Raw genomic sequence first — 27,471 nt, 5'->3', positions numbered from 1 at the left:
TTCATGTCTGACATTTCAACTGCACCTTTTTGAAAGGATTGTATAAAAGGTTACCAGATTCTGTCCAGAGCAAGGAGTAGGGGTTTTTTGTTTTCTATTTTGGTTTTTTTTTTTTTTTTTTTCCAGCTTACATTCCTATAGAAAGAAAAAACTTAGGATCTATGCTACAACAGCAGTGGTTTTCTGAAGGTGGAAGGATGGGTGGTTTAAGTTTTTTTTCTTTTTGTTTCTTAATATTTTCTAAAATTTCTATACTAAATAAGTCTTGATTTTATAGTAAGGAAAAACAATATTAAATTAATATACAAATTTGATCAAACTGACTTTTTTCCCTTGGGAAAAAAACGTTGTTGAGGTTATAATTTGCATACCATAAATTCACCCATTTTATTTATACGATTCAATGATTTTTATTTAGATCTAGATTTAGCAAGTTGGATAGGGACCAAAGGCAGGCCACCCCAAAATGTACCACTTTGGCTGCAGATTATTTTAAGTCAAAAAGAGTCGAGACTCAAAACACTCAAGAAGAAACTTTGACTTTCCTCCAATTGTCTAAAAGGAGTTTAGATAGAGGACCTGCTCCAGCAAGGGACCTTTCGCCACGATAACTACAATATAATATGAACTAGGGGTGGTACACAGGGAGGAATTCAGCAGCCTATTTAAAATTCCTCCCTATGTCCTATTGTTTCTGAATGGCCCAGCAAACATTTGTTTACCAAATATTTACTTTTTTCATCTGCCTGTGAATTGCTTTCCTTCTCTTTGAAGTCCCAGACCCCTACACCTTTCTCCTTAGTTCCAGATGACATATATACCTCGTTTTTTCTGACTCTCTTTGGTATGTTATGTCTGTGTGGATTCCTCATACAGATGCAAGGAAATTTGATTTTCTCCTCTTAATGTCTCATGTCAGTTTATTTATCTATTTATTTTTAAAGATTTAATTTATTTATTAGTCAGAGAGAGACAGAGAGAGCACAGGCAGGAGGAGTGGCAGGCAGAGGGCGAAGCAGGACCCTCGCTGAGCTAGGACCCTGGGATCATGACCTGAGCCAAGGCAGACGCTTTACTGACTGAGCCCCCCAGGTGTCCCACTGTCTCAGGTCAGTTTAATTCTTAGACTGGGTAGAAGAAAATTGAGGTTTCCTCCCCAGGATGTACAACTATCACCATATCCAGTTTTAGGACATTTTCTTCTCTCTAATAAGATTCTTCGTATCTATTGACTGCTAAACCCCATTTTCCCCCTTAACCCTAAGACAAACATGACTACTTTTCTGTCATTATGGATTTGCCTTTTCTGGACATTCCATGTAAATATCACTTAGTCTTTTGTGTTTGGCCTCTTTTATTTAGCATAGTGTTTTTGAAGTTCATTCGTGTGGTAGCATGTGTCTGTATTTTCCTTTTTTAATTAGTGTTGGTGTTCCATTGTGGATATACCACATTTTCTTTAGTCCTTTGCCAGTTGATAAACATCTGGGCTTTTCCTAATTTTGACTATTATGAATAATGGTGCTACGAACGTTAATGTACGTATCTTTCTGTGAACATGTTTTATTTCTCTAGAGTTCATATGTAGGAATGGAATTTCTATATGAAAAATCTGTATTTAACTTTTAAAGAAACTACAAAACTGTTTTTCAAAGTGGCTGTATCACTTCATATTCCCACCAGCCGTGTATGAAAATTTCTCTTTCTTCACATCCTTGCCGACCCTTGACACTTTCTGACCGTAGCCATCCTAGTAGACGGGAAGTGGTTTCTCATTGTGGTTTTAATGTACATTTCCCTAATGACTAATGATATTAAGCATCTTTTCATGTGCTTACGAGCCTTTGTACATCTTTGGAGAAATATCTATTCAAATATTTTGCCTATTTAAAAATTGGATTGTTTTCTCATTAAGTTGTAGAAGTTCTTTGCATATTCGGGATATAAGTTTTTGCCATATGTGTGATTTACAAACATTTTTTCCCATTCTGTGGCTCATCTTTTCATTTTCTTAATGATGTGTTTTGAGTGAGAGTTTTTTATATTTATTTTAGATTTTGAAATAATTTAAGGTTCACAGCAAGTTGCAAAGGTAGTGCAGAGTAGTCCCATTATCCTTCACCCAGTTTCACTCCCAAATTTGGAATTTTAAGTCCAATTTACTTTTTTTTTTAAATTGGCTCATGCTTCTTGGATTGTGTCTAAAAAATCTTTGCATAACCCAAGGTTTTGACATAAACCCAAGGTTTATAGCCTTAGCTTTCTTCAATTCTTTCTTTCTTTCTTTCTTTCTTTCTTTCTTTCTTTCTTTCTTTCCTTCCTTCCTTCCTTCCTTCCTTCCTTCCTTAGTAATCTCTGGGGGCACCTGGGTGGCTCAGTTGGTTAAGGGTCTGCCTTTGGCTTAGGTCACCATCCCAGGGTCCTGGAATAGAGTCCTGCCTTGGGCTCCCTGCTGCTTCTCCCTCTCCCTCTGCCCCTCCCCATGCTGTGCTCTTTCTCTCTCAAATAAATAAAATCTTGAAAAAAAAAAAAAAAGTAATCTCTGTGCCCAACATGGGGCTTGAACTTAGGACCCTGAGATCAAGAGTTGCATGTTCTACTGACTGAGTCAGCCAGGTGCCCCAGCGTTAGCTCTTACACTGATGTCTCTGAATTAATTTTTGCATATAGTGTGAGGTAAGGGTCTACATTCATCATTTTGCATGTTGATATCCAATTGTCCCAGTACCATTTGTTGAAGACTCTTTTTCTCTCAAACTGCCTTTGTCAAAAATCAATTGGTCATAAATATAAGGGTTTATTTCTGAATTCTCAAATCTCTTCTATTGATCTGCGTTTACCCTGATGTTAGTATCAAACTGTCCTGATAACTGGAGCTTATATTAAATTTTACAATTAGGAAATGAAAACTCTCCAACTTTGTTCTTTTTCAAAATTGTTTGGCTATTCTGTCTTTTGGATTTCCATATTCATTTTGGATATAGCTTGCCAATTTCTGCAAAAAAGCCTGCTGGAATTTTGATGGAAATTGAGTTGAATCTATAGACCAACATGAGGGGAGCTGCCATTGGAACAATACTGAGTGTTCCAATCATTGAACATGGAATGTTTCTCCATTTATTTAAATCATATTTAACTCCCCTCAGCATTGTTTTGAAATTTTCAGGGTACAAGTCTTGCACTTCTTTTGCTAAATTTATTCATAAGTATTTTATTCTTCTTAATAATCTGAGTGGAATTGTTTTCTTATTTTTATTTTAAGATTATTCATTCTTATATGTAGAGATACAATTTCTTTTCATATATTAACCTTGTATTCTCCAACCTTGCTCAACGTGCTTATTAATTTTAATAGGGGTTTGTGTGCATTTGTTTCTATCCCTTTAGGATCTTCCACATACAGAATCATGTTATGTGCAAATAAGGATGGTTTTACTTCTTCCTTTTCTTTCTTTTTCTTGTGATTGTACAGGCTAGAACCTCCAGTAGAATGTTGAATAGAAGTTGTAAGAGCTGACATTCTTGTATTATTTTTTCATCATTAAGGATGATGTTAACACTAATTAAAAAAGAGATATGCCCCTCTATGTTTGTTGTAGTATTCTTTCCAACACCCCAAACATAGAAGCAACCTAAGTGTCTAGTGATACATGAGTGGATAAAGAAATGTTGTATATATACACAATGGAATATTACTCAGCCATAAAAAGAATGAAATCTTGTAATTTACAACATGGATGGATGGATCTAGAGGGTATAATGCTAAGTGAAATAAGTCAGTCAAAGAAAAATACCACATTATTTCACTCATATGTGGAATTTAAGAAACAAAACAAATGAACACAGAAAAAAGAGACCAAAAAAGTTCAGACTCTAAAGTACAGAGAACAAAGTGGTGGTGACCAGGGACAAGGGTGGGGGGATGGGTGGAATAGGTGATGGGGAAAAGAATACACTTACAGTGAAGAGCACTGAGTAGTATATGGAATTGTTGAATCACTATGTTGTATACCTGAAACTAATATAACACTGTATGTTAATTATATAGAAATTTTTAAAAAGTATGATGTCAGCTGTAGGTTTTTCATAGATGTGCTTTTTTTATTTTAAAGATTTTATTTATTTATTTGAGAGAGAGAGAGATAGCGAGAGAGAGCATGAGCAAGGGGGAGAGAGAGAAGCAGCTTCTCTGCTGAGAAGGGAGCCCAACGTGGCCCTCAATCCCAGGGTCCTGGGATCATGACCTGAGCTGAAGGAGACACTTAACTGATTGAGCCACCCAGGCATCCCTCATAGATGTCCTTTTTCACATTGAAGAAGTTATCTTCTTTTTTAAGTTTCTTGAGAATTTTTATGAATTGGATTTTGTCAAATGCTTTTTCTGCATCTATTGAGATGACTGTGTGGTTTTATCCTTTATTCTATTTTTTAAAAAAGATTTTATTTATTTACCACAAGTAGGCAGAGAGGCAGGCAGAGAGAAAGAGAGAGGAGGAATGCGGCTCCCCCCTGAGCAGACAGCCCGATGCGGGGCTCGATCCCAGGATCCTGGGATTATGACCTGAGCCAAAGGCAGAGGCTTTAACCCACTGAGCCACCCAGGCACCCCCTTTATTCTATTTTTAAAAAAGATTTTATTTATACATTTGACAGAATGAGAGAGACAGAGAGAACACAAGCAGGGGAAGTGGCAAAAGGAGAGAGAGAAGCAAGCTCCTCACTGAGCAGGGAGCCCGATGTGGGACTCAATCCCTGGACCCTGATCATGACCTGAGCTGAAGGCAGACACTTAACCAACTGAGTCATCCAGGTGCCCCTCCTTTATCTATTAATATGGTATATTACATTAGCTCATTTTATGATATTAAATGATCTTTACATTCCTGGGCTGAATGCCACTGGATCAGAGTGTATAATGCTTTGTTATATGTTGCTGGATTCAGGATCAATCTGACTTTGGAAGAAATGCAGAAAGTAGTCAAGTGAAGTGGTCTCTACAAAGTCTTGTTGGTTTTAATGATATTCTTAATTAAAACATTAGAAAGTTCAGCTATCAGCATCCATTTATCATTAGGACAGTAACCCAAAAGATTGAAAGCACTTCTGTTGCGTGTCATCTGTGTTGCACCTAACGATGTAGAATGTGTTTTGAAACTATGCATTCTTTTAATATTATGCAAATATTTTATTAACCTGGATAAGGAGGAGTTAGTTCAATTTTGTGAAATCTTCTTACTAATTTTTTTAAGGATTTTATTTATGTGAGAGAGAGAGGGAGGGAGTGAGGGAGAAAGTGTGCGAGCAGTGGGAGGGGCAGAGGCAGAGGGAGAGAGAAAATTCTCAAGCAGACCCCGTGCTGAGTATGCAGGCAGATGCAAGGGGGGGCTGTATCCCACAATAGATCTTGCCCAGAGCCGAAATCAAGGGCCGGGCACTCACCCAACTGAACTACCCAGGTGCCCCTTCTTATTCATTTCTTAGTGGTATGTCTTGAGACCATTATTCACTTTATTTCATTACTATAAGTACAGGCTCAAAGTCTTACAAGCTTTCTGAAAGTCAGAAAATTCAAACTGCGATTTTAATATCTAGCATGGGGTTTTGAACAGTGAACATAACGGATTTGTCCCCACTTCCATCCTTTTCTTTCAAAATGAGTTTGAAAAGCTCTTTCTCTCTTTTACAAGCTAGAAAGTGTCCTTGGTACAATGAAGACTCAAATTGTATCTTATCGTCATGTCCTGGAACACTTCTCTGAAAGAATATGATGTCATTCCCTTCGTCGCTGATACTGTCTGGAGGTCTCATTTCCTGTAGAGAAGAAAAAAATATTTAATTTTTTAAAAAGGTTTTATTAATTTATTTGACAGAGAGAGATCACAAGTAGGCAGAAAAGCAGGCAGAGGAGGGGTGGGAAGCAGCCTCCCTGCCGAGCAGAGAGCCCGATGTGGGGCTCAATCCCAGGACCCTGAGATCATGCCCTGAGTTGAAGGCAGAGGCTTAACCCACTGAGCCACCCAGGTGCCCCAAAAATATTATTTAATTTTTTAAGGACATAAACAATTTGAATTTGTGTGGTTTATTTTGAAGTATATTACTGCACAGAGCTAAGGAAGTCTTTATTCTCGGGGCACCTGGGTGGCTCAGTGGGTTAAAGCCTCTGCCTTCGGCTCAGGTCATGATCCCAGGGTCCTGGGATCAAGCCCCGCATCAGGCTCTCTGTTCAGCAGGGAGCCTGCTTCCCCGTCTCTCTCTGCCTGCCTCTCTGCCAACTTGTGATCTCTGTCTGTCAAATAAATTAATAAAATCTTTAAAAAAAAAAAAGAAGTTTTTATTCTCAAAAGTTAAACAAACCTTTCAGTGTAAGAATACTGATCTCGTTTCCTCTTAATTCCTAATCCATCTATTCTCCCTGTTTACTCTGGCTTTTCTCACCATTGAATGCACATTCAGGTTTAGGCCTGAGGTTTCTCCCAGTTTACCCATCGGAGAGCTTCTTTTTCTCCTCTCTCCCAGTGGAGTCCATATCTGGTCAAGAGGAAGTAGAATTCTAGCAGAGACCAGCTGTTTGGGCTATGGTGAGTTCCTGTCTTCTTCCACCATTCACAGCTAAAGACATTGACGACCTCCGCCCCTAGGCATAGGCTAGCTCTTGTTTCTGAGCCAAATGTGAGAGAAGCAGAAAGTGGCAGGCATCTCAGCTTCCTTTCTTCCGTGGAGCCTGGGACTGAATTGTACTAGGGTTACGTCCTTTGTTCCATTCTAATCCTGTTTATTGGCCTAGATAGCACTTTTTCCCTGCCAAGTACTCTAGTCCTGCAGTAGTCCTGAATTTCTATCCTGAAATTGGCTGGGCTTTGCCCTAAACCAAATGCTGATTCCTGTGCCCTTTAGTAACAACAGAAGGTTTTCTCAAGGATAGCTAGATTACTTGAAACTATAATCCTGCTGGTCACTCAACTGACAATATGGCCTGCACTTTTCCTATGAGTACATCATACCTACTTTTCAGGGTGGACTAGAAAATGTAAGGACCACCCAAGTTTCTTTCCATATTAATCCCAGAGCTATCAGACATTTTGAGGTTAATTTTGACCCCCTGGTAGCAAAGGTTACCATTATCCTAAGGACTGATGGAGAGACCTCCAGACCCAAAGTAGCATTCCAGCATCCTCCCAAGATGCCTGAAAGAATCTGGGCAGGGGTACCTCCAAACTTCTCAGTCAGTTGTAGAATTTATGCTTCTAACTCTTGACCTTTGTCCTTTGTCAACCAGTGAGAGTCCTTAACTGATGACAGTATAAACTAGCTCACCCTAGCTCATCTGCGGCTGTCCGTGATATACCAGAATTTAGGGAGACCCAACCTGGGGGAGCCAATTTGGGACTAAGCTAAAGTCTAATGTATAAGTGATAAATCATCCTTAGCTAACACTTCAAAAGCTGTAGAAATACTAGAGAGAGAGAAACCTTTTAGTTCAAACCTAGTGTGAAAAGTTATAGTTGAAGGTGGAGGGGTGGATAGGTAGACTAGGTGAACTCTAACTAGTTCAGTGCCCTATTCCAGAACAGAGGCAAGGAAATCTTGGGGCAGGAGCTCTCCTTGGCTTTAGTGTTGACTACTCACAGCTCTCATAGGGAAGGTACCCAACAAATGGATGTGGAAACAATCCCAGTGACTTTGGGGAACTCTCAATTCAGAAAGCCCTACCTGGCGAAACTTGAGTACTCCAAGGGCCTAAGGTATTCTTTACATCAGGAGGAGTTGAATCTGAACCCAGGGGAAGGTAAGCTTGACGTAACATCTGTTAGTTTGATCCTCTCCCAAGTGCACTAGTAAGTCTGAGAGAACTTAAAAATAACATACATAAATGGGGCACCTGGGTGGCTCAGTCGTTTAAGCATCTGACTCTTGATCTCTGCTTGAGTCTTGATCTCAGGGTTGTGAGTTCAAGTCCCATGTTAAAATTTATTTATTTACTTAAAAATAAATAAGAAAATAACATATATCGATTGAAAGCTGAAAGATATAGCCAAGATTTAGGCTAAGAAGCAGGAACGAAATAATTAAGGATCAAAATATCATCATAATTTACAAAGTAGAAGGCTTACAGAAGGACAGTTGGCTTCATTCTGTGTGGTTAGGACTCATTGTGGAAAGTCACAAGCCATTCTTTTTTTTTTTTTTAAAGGTGAAATTCTTTCTTTCTTTCTTTTTTTTTTTTTAAAGATTTTATTTATTTATTTGACAGAGAGAGAGAGAGACAGTGAAAGAAGGAACACAAGCAGAGGGAGTAGAGAGGGAGAGGCAGGCTTCCCACTGAGCAGGGATCCTGATGCAGGCTCTATCCCAGGACCCTGGGATCATGACCTGAGCCAAAGGCAGACACTTAACAATGGAGTCACCCAGGCACCCCACAAGCTGTTCTTTAATATATATTGATAATTCATGTCTGTACTCTATATTCTTACTTTATCTATAGGTTGATTATTCAGAAGACCCGGGTTCTGAAACAAGTCTTGTGCCCGTTCCTCCGTACAGCAGGCTCAGAAAAACCTTTTTTTTTGCAGTAAGTTAGAGAGTCTGACAATTATTAATGACTATCCATTTTAAGGCTTCTCTGCTTCTTGCTATTCTTGTTCTAGATAAAAGTTTGGACTGAGGGTATTAGGGTTTTTAAATTTTGCACACAAATATGACTCAAACAAGTCAGTCTTACCTTAAAGGAAATAGTTTTGTTCTTACAGGACAGAGTAGACATTCTCTTACACATCACAGAGATGGTTACCGCCAGACCTCTGGTGAGGCTATCTTTATACATATTTATGATAAATATGGTATGGGGTGCGTTTTCTGAAACAAACATTAATAAATGAGAAGTTAGAAGAACTTTTGCAAATCAGTATTTATGGAAGTTAGCCTAAGGCGAAACCTTAACAGACCCATTATCATTACTCTGAGATTCAGCCAGTTAACTTTAAAACACATTCACAGTATGTATTATAACACAAATGCAACTTTTTGAGGGTTGTACAGATACTTTGAGTTCATTAAAAGATTGTTTTTAACTTTCAAGTGCTAAATAGAACATTTAAAAAAAATACGTTAAGGTAAAAATTTAGTTTTTTTTCAAAAGTACACCTCCACTGTTTCAACTCTGCCTCAACTCTGATATTTGGAATTCAGACCTTGGAAGGCCCAGTGAACTGATTCCCTTCGTAAGACACTCTAAATTTCTGGTGTAAGACAGATTGAACTTGAAATGCTTGTGTATTTATTTTTAATTTTGAGTTTTGAAAATGCCGTCAGCAATTTCAGCTCTAAGCTACAGGTGCCAAGGGTCCATGTAGAGATCCTGTAGAGTTAATGCAATTACAGTGAAGGGATTGGTGATCCACATGTAGGCTCACAGCATGACCCTTAGCAATGTCTTTATTGTGGAATACCCTATTAAGTTTCCTGTGAATGAAATTATTACTGCTCCTAGGACTATTCATCTGAGAATTAGGACTATCATAGAAAAACAGAGGTAGTTAAATGGAATGGGAAGAAGTAGCTTATCACTTTTATGTTACAAATATGTATTAAAAAAACAATACCTGTACAGTCGGAATCAGGCATATCCTCAAACACTGGTTGATTGCCCTCGTTAACGAAGAGAACTTGGTCGTTCAAATTTCGTATGATAGAGAGTCTAGGTTCAAGCTTGCCAAAGTAATCTGATTCCAGGTTGTCTACGATGCACGTTAAATTTCATTTAAAAATATGTTTTTTCGCCTCTAAATTTACAAATAAGCATACTATATGTTTCAGTTTCCAATAGCTACTAATCGTAATCTTCTGGTACAGAAGCATCCAGGGCAACGTTGCACGGTGTTTTCTAACCCACTTCCAAGAGCACACCCCACTTCTTGTTATCACCCAGAACTACTCTTCCTCTACAGTCTTACAGTCAAATATCCTATTTTCTAACCACAATCTCCCATCCTTTTAGCTTTCTTAAGCTTTTCCTCTACTTCAGAGTCCCCCTGCCTCTTACATTTTCTCCCTGTCTAACCTCTTCCTCTCTTCCCTTTCTTCTCTATGCAGCCTGGACCTCATGGCTCATCATTTTACCTACCCTTTTGCCAGTATCTTAAATCTAGAATTTATTTGTCCCCCAACTACAAAACCCCAAACCTGGCTGCCGAGCTTTGCCAGTGAACAATTATACACATGTACAAACTGGCGTCATCACAAATTCACCGATTGTCAATACTTCCTTTCTGTTCCAGTTTAGTACTCTTCTGTAGTCCAGATCTGCAGTTCCAAATCTTCTCCTGTCTCCTAAGGCTCTCTAGACCGTCACCTCTGCTTTCACTTCAGCAGATGATTTCCTGCCACTCCACTTACAAGTGTAACTGTGGCACCCCCAGTTATTTCCACTGCCCTTCTTGTCACCAAGGGAAAATATGGAAAAAGTGCCCCTTCTGGTGTCCAGGGCTGACCCCTTCTGTGCTCCGTATGTGTCTTCTACTGAAACCTTGATTTACCAATCATCCTCTGTCTTCTACCAACCCAGCCATTTGACTTCCTGGATCTTATTCTAAAGAAACAATCAGGCAAATGCATAAATATTTCAGTACCCAAATGCTTGTAGGAGCATTGTTAACAATAGCAACAAACTGGAAACAATTTAAATGCTGCTAATTGGGGATTGATCAAAAACATTTTGAGAGGCCCTTACTATGGAAGATCACGAATTGAATATAATTGTAATTATTCATTGCCATGGAAAGATGTGTGTGAGTGTTTAAATTAGAAAAAGCAGCTTAGGTATAGTATGACATGCACTGAAAGATGTATGGGACTATTGGATCAAAATGGTAGCAATGATTATTTCTGGGTTATTTTCATGTTTTTATTTTTCTTATTGTTCTTCACTTAAATGCCTAACAATTATTTATAATAAGCATATTATTTTTGTAATAAGAAAAACATAAAGCTCTTTTCACTTTGAGATTTAAAATTTCTCTATCAACAATATTCCCTCTGTAGCTGGCCGTGTATTTCTCTTCCTTTTAATAGTCATGCTTCTGGCAGGAGTTGTCTGTATCACTTCCTTGCCATTTGATCTTCCACTAATTGCAGTCTGCCTCCATTTCTTTTTCTTTTTTTTTTTTCAAGATTTTATTTATTTATTTGAGATAGAGCAAGAGAGAACATGAGCTGGGTGAGAGGCAGATGGACAGGGAGAGGTGGACTCCTGGCTGAGCAGGGAGCCCCACACGGGGTTCTATCCCACAACCCTGGGATCATGACCTGAGCCGAAGTCCAACACTTAACCCACGGAGCCACCCATTTCTCCCATCTGCCTCCATTTCTCCATCAAACTGCTTTCGAGGGGGTCGCCTAATTTCCTGTTGCTGAATGTAATAGAGACTTTCCAGCCATTGGTTTTCAAGGCTACAAAATCCAGCAGGGTGCCCATGACCTCTAGCTTGAAAGGCTCTCCTAGGATTCTGTGGCATTCTCTTGTTTTTTCTCCTTCCTCTTTGGTTACTCTGCTCTGTTCTTTACTTTACCTGGCATTCAGGTAGGATCATACCCATGTCTGGTCTGTGATCCTCTAACAGACTCCCAGATTATTACTATCTTATTTTTCTACTGCATCCTTTAAATGTAGGTATTTCCTCAGAGTTTAGTCCTTGGCTTTTACTTTTTCCCTCTACACATTTCCTCTGATTTGTCTTTTTATTCCTGTAGCTTCAGATGCCATTTCTATGCATAAGCCTCCTACATCTATATAACCAGCCCAGATTTTCATCCTGAGCTCTGAACCATATGTCCAAGGGTCTCCTGGACATTTCCACTAGGATGTCCCACAGATAAGACCCAAAACTAAATTTATGTCTTCCTCTTTGCTCCACATACCTCTGTACCCTGCTCTTCCTTTTGTGTTTCCTATTTAGTGGAATGCTACAAACTGCCTAAGTGAAAAAAGGGAGCCATCATTTCTTCTGTCTTTCTCTCCATCTCCTAAATCTAGCCCCAGTCATGTCCTGTCGACTCTTCCAAGTATTTCTAAAATCGCTCCACAGCTCTTCACTGACCCACGGTGCCTACCTTCATTCATGTCACTGTCATTTCTTACAGAGACTACAGCAGTAGCCTCATAATCGGCATTCCCCCTTTCGGTCCACACCTCAATTCTTTATACTGAAGCCAGAAGCAATTATAATTCACTTTTAATTAAAGTTAAAATTCAGAGAGATGATCCCGATATCTCTGAATTTTAATGAGGCACATAGCCGCCCAGAATAAAGATCATATTTTCAGATTTCCTCGAAGTTGGTGTGGCCACACGACTAGATTCTAATGGATGGAATGAGTACAAATTGATGTGTATGACTTCCACGTAGAGCCTTTCAAGGAAACGGGGCTGTCTTCCTCCTACTTTGAACCCTTTCTTGCCAGCTGGGATATGGACCCAGGAAGTGTGATAAAGCCTTTGAAGTATGTGAGTGAGTTCAACAGCTTAGGGATGCCAGAATAACGAGAGAAGAAACTTGAGATCTCAACGTCATCAGACGTTATCTAGCCATACTGATCCTGAACTACCTACTTGGACTTGTGTTTGACAGAAGCATTTTCTACCTTATTCAGTTACTGTATTTGGGGTCTCTTTTTTTAATGACAAACTACTCTGTATTCCAGATCATATAAGTTGTGCTTAATGAGTCCCCATTATCCCAAAGATAAGATCCAAATTCCCTATCTTGGAATAAGAGAACCTTCTTTATCTGCACCCTATTTATCATTCTTCTCACTCCATTCCCCTACTCCCATTCTAAGTTACTTTTATTCCCCATAGGTGCCATGCTTCCTTTCATATCTTGGCCTTTGCATGTGGTCTTCTTCCTGTCTCAAATACTTCCTCTGGCTAACTCCGATTCACTCTTCAAATCTGTCCCTCCTTCAAAATGTCCCTCCCAGAATCTAATGGACTGAATTAGGTGCCCCTTCTATGTGTTCCCATAGCATCCTGTGCCTTTGTAAACTCGATATACCATATTCCAATTGCCTTTGTGATGTGCCTGCTTCTTCCCATAGGAACCATGTTTTGTTCACCGTTGTAACCTACTGCTTAACCCAGTGTCTGGGATACAGATGCCAACATGTATTGAATTAAATAAAAGGAGAGTAGGGGAGTCTTTAAGAAACACGACGAGTTATATGTCAATTATATCTCAATAAAGCTGGGGGAATAAAAGAAACATGAAAAAAAAGCTTTTTTTTTTTTTTCCAAAAAAGAAGCTATCTTCTATTTCTAGTCCAGTAAGGGTTACCTTAAGAATGGGAAATGTGATATTTTTCAGGAAAAGCATGAGAAACTAAAGGGCTTTAATAATCTGGGAGTCTGTTAGAGGATCACAGACCAGGCATGGGTATGATCTTACCTGAATGCCAGGACGAGGAGTGGATGCATCCACATCTTAATAAGACTCAATGACTCAGCCTCACAGCTCTGCTTGCTCTACCCTTCCCCATCTCCTCTATTTCCAGAATTCTCTGCCCCCTGGGAGCCTCCGAGGTTTCCTCCCAAAGCATTTCTGAGAAAGAGGGTTGAAGAAGGAGGATTCTCATGATTTTGGGCAATTATCTTCTTCAATCCCTTTTTCCTCCAGAAAATTCATAACTTCCTGCTAATCTCAGGATCTGTATAACAGGTGAAGTCTACTTTGTAGATTCTAAGAGCTAGAGCATTTCCTAAGATGTAGAAAGCAGTATATTTTGGTGGAAGTTCTTCTTTGTATTCCTTTTGGTCATCTTTATTCCAAGGCAATGCTATGGAGCCCACATTCCTCTGTGGGAAGATTCGCCTCTCAAATATACTGAAACTGTACCAGTTTCTCTCAGCTGAGAGTGATGATATGGATGTGTCTGAGAGATGCTTTCTAAAGTAGTTACTTATTTTACAAAGATAGAGAAACAAATTTATACTTTACCATCATTTTCAGCTAAAGGGGAAAAAAGAGAAACAAAATATGTTAAATTCTATATTTCAATTCAGAATATCTTTTACCCTACCATTTCATTACTCTCCTGTCACTCCCCAATATTTAACCACTATTTTACCAATGATGGCCTTTATAGGCCTCCACAAGTAATATTATAAAATCATCCCAAAGGTCCTGTAAAATGAAGCTCATTAGACTTAGTGTGTTCTCAGGTAAATTAGATATAAGACCTATATGCAGGGTTTATAAATTCAAATTTTCAGTTAAAAGGAAGTTTTATAAAATGATAGATTTACTCTTAAGTTGATTGTTTAAGTGGAAAGTCACCTAGGGACTTTCTATGAAGCTTTCAAAGGAAGCCAGCCTTTCAAGTGAAGCCAAACTGCCCATCAAAGATTAATCATTAGAATCTGTTTTTATATTTCAAATATATTTACATAAAATGGTATAACTCACTCACAGAACTCTAGATGTAAGGTATTTCTTATATGATTTGCCCGTTTGTTTTGGGAAATTATATTCCCTGAATGTGCCCAATTCTGTGGGATTTTCATGATGTGCACCTGAAGCCACCTTATGAGTTGGCTACTATTAACTAAAGAGCCAGGACATGTGGTAGGATGAGGTGCTAGAATATGGGACATATTGTGGCTAATTTCTAGAAGCCCATTTCTTTTTCTTTCCAGAGAAGAGCATCATTAGTATTACAATGGAATTTGGTGACAGAAAAAGAAGCACTTAAGAGTTCACCTCACACATATTTTCTAGCTGCATACATTTATCTGAACCCTTATTTGGCCTATGGCTTTAGGCTTACCTACAAAGTAAAGTGTATTGTCAATAAATTTCATTCCCACAAAGTTGATGCAGTTGTCTTCTACTGGGTTAGTAGCCATCTTTATTCCTAATGAAAGCAAAGCATCATCTGTGAAAAGGTAGTGGTTGTTCCATTTACACAAAAAAAAACCCTTTACTACTTACTGCCTCGTACTACTCCCAATTCAAAAGTCAGTGTATCACCTAGTATGCCGATGAACACGTTGGACATTTAATAAATGCTCCGGTCTTTGGCCTATGAATACACATGTTCAGATGTTCTTTTTTTTTTTTTTAAGATTTTTTAAAAAATATTATTTATTTGACAGAGAGAGAGAGAGATCACAAGTAGGCAGAGAGGCAGGCAGGCAGGGGGTAGGGAGAGGAAGCAGGCTCCCCGCTGAGCAGAGAGCCTGACACGGGGCTTGATCCCAGGATCCTGAGATCATGACCTGAGCCGAAGGCAGAGGCTCAACCAACTGAGCCACCCAGGCGCCCCCACATGTTCAGATGTTCTCTTGCAAACCATTAAGATATTTGGAATCTAGAAAGCATCTTCTCATAAGACAGAGTTATAAAGGATAGATAAGTGGTCCACTACTGAACTGAAATACTGTCCTAGTATCTTGGGGGAATATATTATCAGTATAAACACAGGATGCCTATCATTTAACTGTGGATTGGCTCTCTCTCTGTCTTTCAACCAATGGGTTCATGTGCATGGGAGATTGAAGGTTTGTGACTTCACTGTCAAAGTGCTAAAGGTGAGACAATGACACAAATGGTGTTTCCTCCTGGCAGTGAGGGCAGGGTGGTGGGGGTCTTGGTGGGGGGAGGCTGAAGGGCTTGGCATCTGGTGGCCTTCTTTCTCCCTATGCAGCCGGAGCTTTCGACCTGGAGTTTAGGTTATACTATGCTTTTTCCACAAGGAATACATAAATATATAATATTTCCGTAAAAAAACGACAACAAATAATTTAGAATTTGAAAATGTTAAAACTTCTTTTTGCTCTTCTCCTCCGCCCCACCCTACTCCACCCCACCCAGTCTAGTGTGTACCCTTCCAGACCTGTGTCTGTGAAGCAAGGATTCTCTATCTGGGAAATTTCTGAATGTGGATGTGAAAAAAATTACAGATTTATTTTCACCAACTTCTAACGGAAATTTAGCAGTTCCTTCCATTATGGTGTAGGGAACAAACGTATTAATAGCAATACCTGTAATGTCACTAATAGAAATACATATTTCCTATTGTATTATCTTGAGATCTTGAAATAGGGTTTAAACTCCTTTCTGTTTTGAAATATACAGAAGTTATTGGTCCTACCAGTAGATTTTGTGATTTATGTGTTAATAAGGAAGCACACATATACTATAACAAAATTTGCTAATTTTTTGATAACCCCATTTTGATATAATAGGTTTTCTTTATAATCTTAAGTATTTAATGTTATGCATGTAAAAACATTATTTTGAGAAGGGGTCCATAAACTTCGGATTTGTCCATGAGGGTCCATGGCACAGAAATGATTAAGAGGCTCTACTCCAGAGTTCAGCAGTACTTTGGGTTCTTGAGGGTAGTTATGGTTGGGGCTCTAACTCTAAGGCAGGTGCTTGGGTCACAGTTGTCACTGGTATTTATAGAGGTATTTAAGTTGAAGCTCCTAGGTAGGATACTGGGTCGAATATTTTTCTGGCATAGTCTGCTGAGGCCAGATATATATGGTAGAGGAAGCAGGAAATTAAAACTCAGTTAAAAAACTTAATCCAAATTAAGTTAACCCAAGACACTTGTCGGTTGGTGGCTATTCATCAGTTTAATCTATATTATATTAATTATATTATATTAATCTATTATATAATTATATTAATCTATCCTTTATCCTATCCTATTATATAATTATATTATATTAATCTATCCTTATACACATACAAATGTGGATAGTTATCAAATTTATACAGATATATAACATACAAGCATATGAAATAATGGCTAGGCGATCTTCTCTACAAACTTTAATATTATGTAACGCCCTCATATTTTTGGAAAATGATTTACCTGAGACGTACAAGTAGTACATGCAGGAATTGGATGAAATTACTTATGTTTACTACAGGCAGTATTCAGTCAATGAGTGAATAGATTTAGAGGATACTGTTACCTTAAAAATAACATTACACAATATTTGAAATCATCAGTTAATTATCGAGCATGCACTGTGTGGCAGTAATGGAGCTTGAAAGCTGACAAAACATAATACCTACCCTCCAATTACACAGAGTCTGGTGAAAGACAAATATATAAACAATTGCAAAACAGTATAAATGCTATAAGAGCTGGATTTATAAGAGATCCTCCGTCTGCCTGGCAGTGTTGAGGAAGACTTCTTAGGGGACGTGATAATTGTGTTGGCTTATAAGAGAGACAGGCATTTTCAAGGCCAGGGGAAGAGCTTTCACAAAGAGGGAACCATGTGAGCAAAAGCCAGCAAGCAGGGAATTCTGAGAGAACATGGCTTATTTGGAGCCTTTTACTGTAGTTAATGCAAATGCAGCCCCATTTTACAAGAAGAAAAGCATTTTTGAAGATCTCACAAGTTCAAGATTAAATTTTCCCTGGGAATAAATAGAAATATATGTAAAGAGATATCCTTGGAGTACACAAATCTACAACAACCAAGGTGTATTCTTGCTTTCTTTCTTTGTTTCAACTTTCTCAGCATTATAAGTAATGCTTTGCGTAGTGCTCTCTCCACACATTCTATCATGATTGTACTTTGGCCCTTTTACCATTGTTTTCTTGCACCTGTTTTTCCAACTTATTTATCTGGAGGTGCTTCTCAGCACAAGCAGTAACCATACTCCTCAGCACTTTGATAGCATTACTATCAGATATAAAAATATTTAAAATTATAAGAGTAGTGAACATTTTTTTTTAAAGATTTTATTTATTTATTTCAGACAGAGAGAGAGAGGGAAAGCACAAGTTGGGGGGAGGGGCAGAGAGAGCAGCAGGCTCCCTGCTAAGCAGGGAGTCTGACATGGGAATCTATCCCAGGACCAGGGGACCATGACCCAAGTCACAGGCAGACGCTTAACTGACTGAGCCACCCAGGCGCCCCAGGAATAGCGAACATTTAAAAAACAGTGTCACAGTAACCAGTACGTCTCAAGAACTTCTGGGATATTTAAAGAATAGCCTAGCTTACATAATATTGACATGGAAGTAGCTAATTCTATCAGGTGTAAGAGACACTTAGGTGTGTCAAGAGTGTTAACAGTTCACAACTCACTTAACGTACCAGCTCTGAAATCGTGTCATTCTAGATAAACTAATTTGGGGGACTTGACATATTTTCATTTTGCCTGTAAAGTAAGAGTATTATTTTTATATTGTATGAGTTGATTACGCCTAGTTCAATTCACATAAAATGCAACTTGCTGTGTAGTTCAGTTTGACAAAAGCTCCCAAAGAAGAGTCAGATTATAAAGGCCTTGCTTGGGGCGCCCGAGTGGCTCAGTGTGTTAAGCCTTTGCCTTCGGCTCAAGTCATGGTCTCAGGGTCCTGGGATCGAGCCCCACATTGGGCTCTCTGCTCAGTGGGGAGCCTGCTTACCTTCCTCTCTCTCTGCCTGCCTCTCTGCCTACTTGTGATCTCTGTCAAATGAATAAATAAATAAAATCTTAAAAAAAAAATAAAATCCTTGCTTAAATAGGCTAAAGAATTTGAACTGCTCTTCTGAAAAAAAAAAAAATACTGACTTCCTTTAAGTAGGAGAAAGACGTGATCAAATTTATGTTTTAAAAAGCTCTCCCTGGCAGTGGTGTAGAGGATGGATTCTATGGGCAAGACTGGACAGAAGCCAGAAAACCACCTCAGAAGTAATTTTGACTTAAAGTACCCGTTGATGAAGCTGTAAACTAAGGTAGTTTCTGTGGGGATGAAAGGATATTTACCTGCAGGATTTTTTAGCTGATTGGTTGTAGGTCAAATGGAAGGAGGAACTGCAGATGACGTCAAAGTTGCTGGCTTGGGTAGTTTGTTGAGTGGTTACCTTATTATAACTAAGAAAAAAGAGACTGACATGCTTAAGTAGAAAATGTGTTCAGTTTTGCAAATACTGGAGAGAAGTGATAGAAGGCAAGGGAGAAAGGAGCTTTAAAGAAGAACTGCTTGAGGGAGCCTGGGTGGCTCAGTGGGTTAAGCCTCTGCCTTCGGCTCAGGTCATGATCTCAGGGTCCTGGGATCGAGTCCCGCATCGGGCTCTCTGCTCAGCAGGGAGCCTGCTTCCCTCTCTCTCTCTCTCTCTCTGCCTCTCTGTCTACTTGTGATTGCTCTCGGTCAAATAAATAAATAAATAAATAAAATCTTAAAAAAAAAAAGAAGAAGAACTGCTTGAGATCAGAAACTGACGGGCTCAAACTTGCTCACTGAATTTGGCTGTTAAGAAGTTAAGGAGTCGAAGTGGGGAATGTGGAGGGAGCAGAGGCATGCTGACAAAGATCTAGGGCAGAAGGGGTGGGGCAGGATGGGATGTGAGGTAAGACAGCAAATATGAAGTATTCTTTTAGGGAGTCTGGCTCTGAAGCGTAGAGAGGGTGGTAGCTAGTTAGGGGGGAGGTGTATATAACTTGCAAATTTCAGTTTCTGGCTCCAGACCCACAGTCCAAGTGCAGGATATATTAATGAATTACTTTCCAAAACATGCCCAAGTACCTGTCCCAAATGGAAACCTGGGAGTCCTCCATTCCTTTGTCTAAACTACCTCATAAATATTATAGATTATAACTCAGAAATATCTTTAGAATTTGATATCTTTTCTCCTTCTCCACCAGCTCTGTTTTTTAAAAAATAATTAATTAGTTTTAATGACTAATCAAGTTCTTTTTTTAAATTTAAATTCAATTAATTAACATATAGTATAAGTTTCAGAGGTAGAGTTTAGTGACTCATCAGTTGCATATAACATCCAGTGCTCCTTACATCATGTGCCATCCTTAAAGCCCATCACCCAATTACCCCATCCCCCCAACCACCTCCCCTCCAGCAGCCCTCAGTTGTTTCCTAGAGTTAAGTCTCTTGTGGTTTTTCTCTTTCTCTGATTTCATCTTATTTTATTTTTCCTTCCTTCCCCTGTGATCCTGTTTTGTTTGTTAAATTTCGCATATGAATGAAATCATATGATAGTTGTCTTTCTTTGATCTATTTATTTCACTTAGCATAATACCCTCTAGTTCCATCTGTGTCGTTACAAATGGTATAATTTCTTCTTCTTCTTTTTTTTTTTTTTGGATGGCTGAGTAATATTCCATTGTATTTATGACCACATCTTCTTTATCCATTCATCCGACAACGGCCATCTCAGCCCTTTCCATACTTTGGCTATTGTGGACATTGCTGCTATAAACATTGGGGTGCAGGTGCCCCTTTGGATCACTACATTTGTATCTTTGGGGTAAATACCCAGTACTACAATTGCTAGGTCCTACAGTAGCTCTATTTTTTTTTTAAAGATTTTATTTATTTATTTGTCAGAGAAAGAGAGAGAGAGAGCGCACACGAGCACAGGCAGACAGAGTAGCAGGCAGAGTAGCAGGCAGAGGCAGAGGGAGAAGCAGGCTCCCCGCCGAGCAAGGAGCCCGATGTGGGACTCGATCCCAGGACGCTGGAATCATGACCTGAGCCGAAGGCAGCGGCCCAACCAACTGAGCCACCCAGGCGTCCTGGTAGCTCTATTTTTAACATGAGGAACCTCCATACTGTTTCCTGAATGACTGTAGCAGCTTGCATTCCCACCGGCTGTATGAAAGGGTTCCCTTTTTCTGCATCCTTGCGGAACATCTGTTGTTTCCTGACTTGTTAATTTTAGCCATTCTGACTGCCCACCAGCACTGTTTTAAATCCAGCCCTCATCGCTTCCAGTATCTTCTATTTTAATACTCCTCGACTTGGTTTTCTTGCTTCGAGACTCTCCCGGACTACATACCGTTGTTGTCAGTGTCATTTCTCCTGCCAGACCGTACCTTTCCTGCTTCTGCTGCCTGCCAAGCCCTTCATTCTTCATCTTCTAGGTCCCCACTCAACATTTTCTCTAGGGAAGCCTCCCTGACTCCTCTATTTCTACTTAATCATTCTCTCCTCAGTGCCCCCCCCACCTACCTCTTCTCAAATAGCTCTTACTATGCCGAATAAGATTATTTTGATTACAAATAGGTCTGCCCAGCTTCCATCTGAGTTTCTTTATGATGAATTGTCCTTTTTTTCTTAAATCTTCAACATCCGGAAGAAGTTTATGCACATGAAGAGCTCAATAAATGTTAAATGAATAAATGTTTGCTATGATAAACTGTGTTGCCATGACAACAGTGTGTAAAGGGACTGGTAGAATTTTTTCTGTCTTAAAACCGTTACTCCATCTGAAAGCCAATGAGAAGGAGAAGGAAAATCTGAAACATATTTTATTTTTTAAAAGATTTTATTTATTTATTTGAGAGATAGAGAGAAAAAGAAAGGGACAGAGAGGGCATAGGAAGAGGGGCAGAGGCAGAGGGAGAGGGAAAGGGAGAGAATCCCAAGCAGACCTCAAGCTAAGGGAGGAACCATATGCAGGGCTGGATCTCACAACCCTGAGATCATGACTTGAACCAAAAGAAGAGTCAGATGCTTAACCCACTGAGCCACCCAGGCGCCCCTGAAACATATTTTAAAATTAGAGTAACTTCTCCAATATTTAAAAAAAATTTTTAAAAATAGAGTAATTTCTCCAATAAGCTCCCTCTTTCTTTTTTTTCCTCTAGTGCTTTCTTATTTCATGTGTTTATTTTCTTACCACTCTTTTTGTTAGATCTCAATACATCTATGATTACAAGTGTTGTGCCTCTTTTCACTCCTCCCCTCAATTTTCATCTTGTTTTGTCATCCATGTTCCTTTGCTTTCTTAACTCTGGTCTATGAAAATTATAGTTCCCATTAGATAAAGATGCTTTGAATATTTCATCTAAAATTCTCAGATTATTGAGTTTTTCTTCTTTTAAAGTTACAAACCACCTCAGAACCATCCTCCCAGGAATATGCAGTGGCAATTGGTTCTTTGAAACAAAAACCATTTTAGTTATACAAGACCTGGAAAACTAGCCAAAGGCTAGCGGATGATAGAAAATCATGATGGAAATTAGGCCACAGGGTTTGCAATCTTGCCTGGGGCAAGTCACTTAATTTTGAGGGTCTCAGTTTCCTCATTTCAACAGAAGAAGTGAATGGTTAATTTTTCAGGTCTTAACCAGCTCCAGCATTCTGTAATTCTAGATTCTAGAGAAGGCTGCAAGGATAGAATCATTAATATGCAGCAAATATCCTCATAACCACTTCCTCCTAATTGTAACACAACATGTATTGATTGAATATTTACAGTATAGCCAGTGTTGTTAAGTTGTAGGAGTTAAAAAACATACAATTAGATTGAAAGTAAAATTGTCCTGAACTTGAAAAGCAATCATGTTTATTCTTGCTGTGGAATTACAATTTTGTGGCATAGGCATGGGATGTAATGAGAAAGCATATTACCTAATTCACTAAAATCAGGTATGTAGTCATCTTTTTTTTTTAAGGTTTTATTTATTTATTTTGAGAGAGAGAGGGAGCATGAGCGGGGTGAGAGGCAGAGGGAGAAGCAGACTCCCTGCTGAGCAAGGAGCCCGCGCAGCACTGGCTGGATGACAGGACTCCAGGACTCCCGCATCATGACCTGAGCTGAAGGCAGATGCTTACCCAACTGAACCACCCAGGCACACCCATAGTCATCTTGATAGCAGCAAGATCAAAACCTAACTATTCAGTTCTAGAAATCATTTTATTCTTGGAAATATTGTCATTTAAAAAAAGAGAAAGAGAAAATGTTGTCATTTTATGAATATATGCATGTGCGTGTGGCAGAGGTAGGATGGAAGAAGACCTAGGCAAAAATTTAGGCAGTTAATGATAAAAGGTGTGTACGTAATCAACGGCTAAATACAGACTCAGAGCAAACAGCCAAAAGGGAATGGACGTAGATGGAATGGCCTTGTGTGAAAATGAGAATTGAATTTAACCTAAAGAATGTTTAAGATTTGAATGGATGGAAAAGGAGATGGAAGAACATTTATGTGACCATTAAAACAATGTTGTGGTGAAGGATGGACTGAGAGGCCATTTTTTGGACTGCAGTGAACTCAGTGTAGGGTGGGGTTAGGGCTTTGGAAGGCACTAGAAGAATGTGGATTTATTTATTTATCTATCTATTTAAAGCACATTTATTTTTCTTAGAAATCTTTACACTCAGTGTGGGGCTCAAACTCAGGACCCCCAGATCAAGAGTTGCATGTTTTTCTGACTGAGCCAGCCAGGCTTCCCGGAAGAATGTGAATTTAATCTCGCAGACAATAGGAACGCAGATTACTGAGTGGGCAAGTGCATTATGAAAAAGATAGAGACAGGCTATGACACTACTGTAAGAATTCATGTAGGAATTCACATAAGAATTCCTAATATTCAGGTAAGGATATTATGAACAAGCCAGATTAAAAAAGATATTGTGGAGGAAGATTTAATAGAACTTGAAAAAGCTGGATGTAGGCAAAAAGAAAAGAGGAGTTTAAGGAAGTCCTAATTTTTGTTATTCGTACTTCAAAATAGAGATATTTATTCAACCCTTTCCTTCTTGTGAAATAAAATTCTCCTGGGGAATGCTATAATTTTGTACAACTATAGCCCGGCTAAGGGTGTTGATGCAGATTCCATTAAGATTATCAATCTCCGGCAAAATTTTTTGTTTGCTTTTAGAATCATGGATTCAGAGTGGAGACTCCCTTTGAAGAGGAGCTTGCTTATTTTATTGTTTTGTTTTATTTTATTTAATTTTATGATTTTATTTGTTTATTTGAGAGAGAGTGAGCTAGAACAAGGGGAAGGGGCAGAGGGAGATGGAAAAGCAGACTCCCAGTTGAGCACGGAGCCCCCCTCCCCCACCGGGCAGGGAGCCCGATGCAGGACTGGATCTTAGAACCCTGAAATCATAACCTGAGCTGAAGGCAGATGCTTAACTGAGCCACCCAGGCACCCCTACTTTTTTAAAGCAGTGATTCTTAAGGTGCTCATGAGGTCAAAGCTATTTTCATAATAATTCCAAGATATAATTTTTCTTTTTCACCTTCTTCTCTCAGGAGTGTACAGGACAGTTTACCAGAGGCTACATTCTGTGTGATATCGCATAGATTGAATGCAAAAGCAGACAGAAATGCAGCTGTCTTCTATTAAGCTAGATAATAAAGAGATTCATGAAAATGAAAAACAATGTAACTCTTCAGAGTAGATTTTTAAAAATATATAGTTATCTATAATTTAAAATGCTATTTATGCTAACCCATGATGTGCTTACTGTTATTTTAAAATAAATGAAAAGGTCGCTACTTTAAAATTTTCTCAGTTTTAATTTCTAATACAGTAAATGACAGCAATGCAGTAAATAACCTAGAGAAACAAAACTTTTTCAGGGTCTTCAGTAATTTTTAGGAGTGGAAAGAGGTCACAAGACCAAACAGTTTGAGAACATTTGCTCAAAAGTGATACACTCCAATGTTGGTTAAAAGACAAAAAGTTTCCACTCCGACTTTGCTGTGTTCCCTACATTGTTACTCCCTGCCCATCATAGTGGTGTCAGAAGACTGAAATTGCTCTCAAACGCTTTTCTAAGCTTACTTACTTCTAAACCATGCCTCATTTCCAAATAAAGAGGAATGATTATTTCTTACCTGTGCTTGACAGTTTCCTACGAGGGGAAGGGATCTGGAAAGTTTGAGGTCTCTTTCTTTTCTTGAGGCTGTGGAGATGGGAAAAGGTGGCAGTCGCGTCAGCAGCTGAAGCCGGCAGCTGGGAATGCAGAAATCTGCTTTGGAAAGCAGAGCGAGCTGGTTGTCAGTTCTAATTGCCATCTAGGAGGAGACCAAGCCTCTGGGGGAGGAGACCAAGCGACTCCGAGAAAGGAGGAAGAAGGTGGAGGGAGGAGACTGTTCTGGTACGCCTTGAACCCGCCTTCAAATGTCCTAAGTTCTAGGGCAATAGAACTTAGAGTAATGTCAGAGAATATGGGTACTACTTCTTTTAATGTAAAATCACTATTTTAATGAAATAATTTTTTCTGTAAAAGTTGGAGTTCTGGCCCTCCCAAAGCTTGTGCCTCTTTCAGAAGTACTGTACTTCCAAGCTTCTCCCTTCTTTAAAGTTTTGTGTGTATTGGTGTTGTTGTTGTTGTTTAGAATTACTTATTTTAGAGAGAGCGAGCATGGGTGGGATACAGGGAGAGAATCTCAAGCAAACTCCCCACTGAGCAGGGAGCCCAACAGCGGTGGAGGTGGGGGGCTCCGTCTCACGACCTGTGAGATCATGACCAGAACTGAAACCAAGAGTCAGATGCTTAACCGACTGAGCCACCCAGGTGCCCTCCAAGCCCTTTTAAAAAAGCACCTGCTTGGTCAGTTAGAAGCATCTTTTCTCACATTAATCTCTCTCTGTTTTGAGACTTTCTTTCTTTCTTTGTTTTTTTAAGATTTTATTTATTTATCTGAGAGAGAGAGAGAGGGAGAGGGAGAGAGAGAGAGAATGAGAATGAGAGGGGAGAGGTCAGCAGGAGAAGCAGACTCCTTGCCTAGGAGGGAGCCCAGTGTGGGACTTGATCCCAGGACTCCAGGATCATGACCCAAGCTGAAGGCAGTTGCTTAACCGACTGAGCCACCCAGGCGCCCTGTTTTGAGACTTTCTATTCACACTAAAGCACAAAAGTTCTTCCTTATCTTCCAGTGCTGAATTATCAGCCCTATTAGAATAACCCTTATAATGTAATAATAGCACCTAAAATGTAACTTTAAAAAGGGAGAGGAAAATATTACAGCCTTGAAAATAATTAGCAGAAACAAAGTTCCTTGGACAATTTTTTCTTGAACATGTGCTAAATTGTATTACCTTGCTAGCAAGGGAATTAGCAAAGTGACTTTCTGTTTTTGCTTTTTTTTTTTTTTTTTTTTTTGGCCAGTATAGAGCCTGGATAGAAACAGAGGGGTTCTAGAATTAGGAAGGAAAATGCTTCCATAAGTAGCTAGTTGGGTGTTTTGTTTTTTAACAAAATAGGGTTTTCATTTTATAAGGTCATAAATACATCACATCCACAGCAGTGATTACAAAGGAAGCCTGTGGTGGGATGGTCACAGGTGCTTGGTGCAGAGACTACTGGAAGAAGAAAAATCACACATTTAAGAAGTATATGATAAGAATACACACATGATTGAAATTGAACTAACAGATTTCCATCCTCCAACTATAGTGTATGAAAGCATGAAATGGAGTCCAGTAGTGATCAGAAGCAGAGCACCAGACAAAATAATTTTAAACGGCCCATTCCTGATGATTTCTCTTCAACTGTAAAGATGTAGAATGCACAATTTACCCACTTCTTAGTTTGGGGATAAACATTTTTTTGATACAGAGCAACTCAGATGTCTTCATGTCCTGCCTATTTCACAGGATTATTTGTAAAGATTAAATGAGATGAAGATAACCCTTTGAATGTTTTAAAGCACTAGACAACTATAACTCTCCACACACTCTCATTTATTCTTACTCATTTAGCTTATGCAGTGGAGATAACATTTTAAAAATAAAATAAAATGTCTCTGGTGTTCTTTTAATCTGGTGTAAACATTTATGTATTCGGTGGAATCACTTTTCCTTGAAATATTTTATGAACTAGATAACTATATAGTTAGATATCATACAAGGTGAATAGAAGAGGAATAGATGAGTATTTCCCAGACTTTTGGGTTTAATGGACTATAAAGAGTAATGACAATAATGATAATAATGCAGAAGAGATAAACACTGAGTGGGCAACTTTATATTTTGCCAAGTAAGAGCAATAAATATCTTAAAAATCTTTGTATTTTTATTTCATGAATGACCACTTTAACACCAAAAAAAAAAAAAAAAAAAAAAGTCAAGAAGTACATAATACCAGAGTAAAGGACAATTCTTTCAAGAGATGGTATGGCTTTATGAAAAACTCATTACTTTTCCCCCTCATTTTACACACATAGTAAAAATTTCAACACAGATTGTTATCAGTCCTCAAAGAGTGACTGGGATCCTATAAAGACTGTCAATAATAATTCCCTATATTTAATCCAGTCTTATTAAGTGATTTATATATCACAATATTAGCAAATCAAGTTAAACTGAGTACCTATTTTCTGGGAACTTACTTAAAACGAATGACTTTCTCACAAGGAGGAAAAAAAAAAATACACACAGAATTCTTTACGTCAACTAACATTGAGATAAACCAAAGGGAAAAAACCTTGTTGACTGTAGTTTGCTAAGGTGCAAGAGTGTGTACCTGAAATTTATGGACGATGTCATTGACCTTTGTTTTATGAGGTGATATTTTTTTCCTTCCACATCAACTAACTGTGCATAACCTTAGAATGTCTGAAATTGCAGGTCAAAGTCGCCACATGAAAGCACTGCGAAGTATGTGAGCCATGTATGTTAGAAAGTATTTTTTAAAAGCTGCCAATTAAGGTGACCAAACCTATTGACATCAGGAAAGGAATCTTCCAGAAGGGTGTGATT

The 27,471-nt window shown here is 38.8% G+C and overlaps 1 protein-coding gene across 2 annotated transcripts; it reads right to left on the bottom strand.

The window, feature by feature from the left end:
- Positions 1-5,484: 5,484 nt before the first annotated feature.
- Positions 5,485-24,882, bottom strand: LOC111153900 (interleukin 18). 2 transcript variants are annotated; one of them, XM_022513204.1, is made up of 7 exons: positions 24,603-24,661; positions 18,774-18,881; positions 14,818-14,904; positions 13,989-14,000; positions 9,600-9,734; positions 8,720-8,853; positions 5,485-5,811 (listed from the first exon to the last, which is right to left on the bottom strand). In XM_022513204.1, the coding sequence occupies exons 3-7, from the start codon at positions 14,894-14,896 to the stop codon at positions 5,569-5,571; spliced, it is 603 nt and encodes a 200-aa protein (XP_022368912.1). In that variant the 5' UTR covers positions 14,897-14,904; positions 18,774-18,881; positions 24,603-24,661; the 3' UTR covers positions 5,485-5,568. The 2 variants fall into 2 exon arrangements, with proteins under 2 accessions (XP_022368912.1, XP_022368913.1); XM_022513205.1 differs by lacking the exon at positions 18,774-18,881 and having other exon boundaries at positions 24,603-24,882.
- Between the last annotated feature and the right edge of the window lie 2,589 nt (positions 24,883-27,471).

Source organism: Enhydra lutris, unplaced genomic scaffold (genome assembly GCF_002288905.1).
Source record: "Enhydra lutris kenyoni isolate GAN:26980312 unplaced genomic scaffold, ASM228890v2 scaffoldscaffold34, whole genome shotgun sequence".
Lineage (NCBI taxonomy): Eukaryota > Metazoa > Chordata > Mammalia > Carnivora > Mustelidae > Enhydra > Enhydra lutris.
This window is presented reverse-complemented; position numbering and strand designations above follow the sequence as displayed.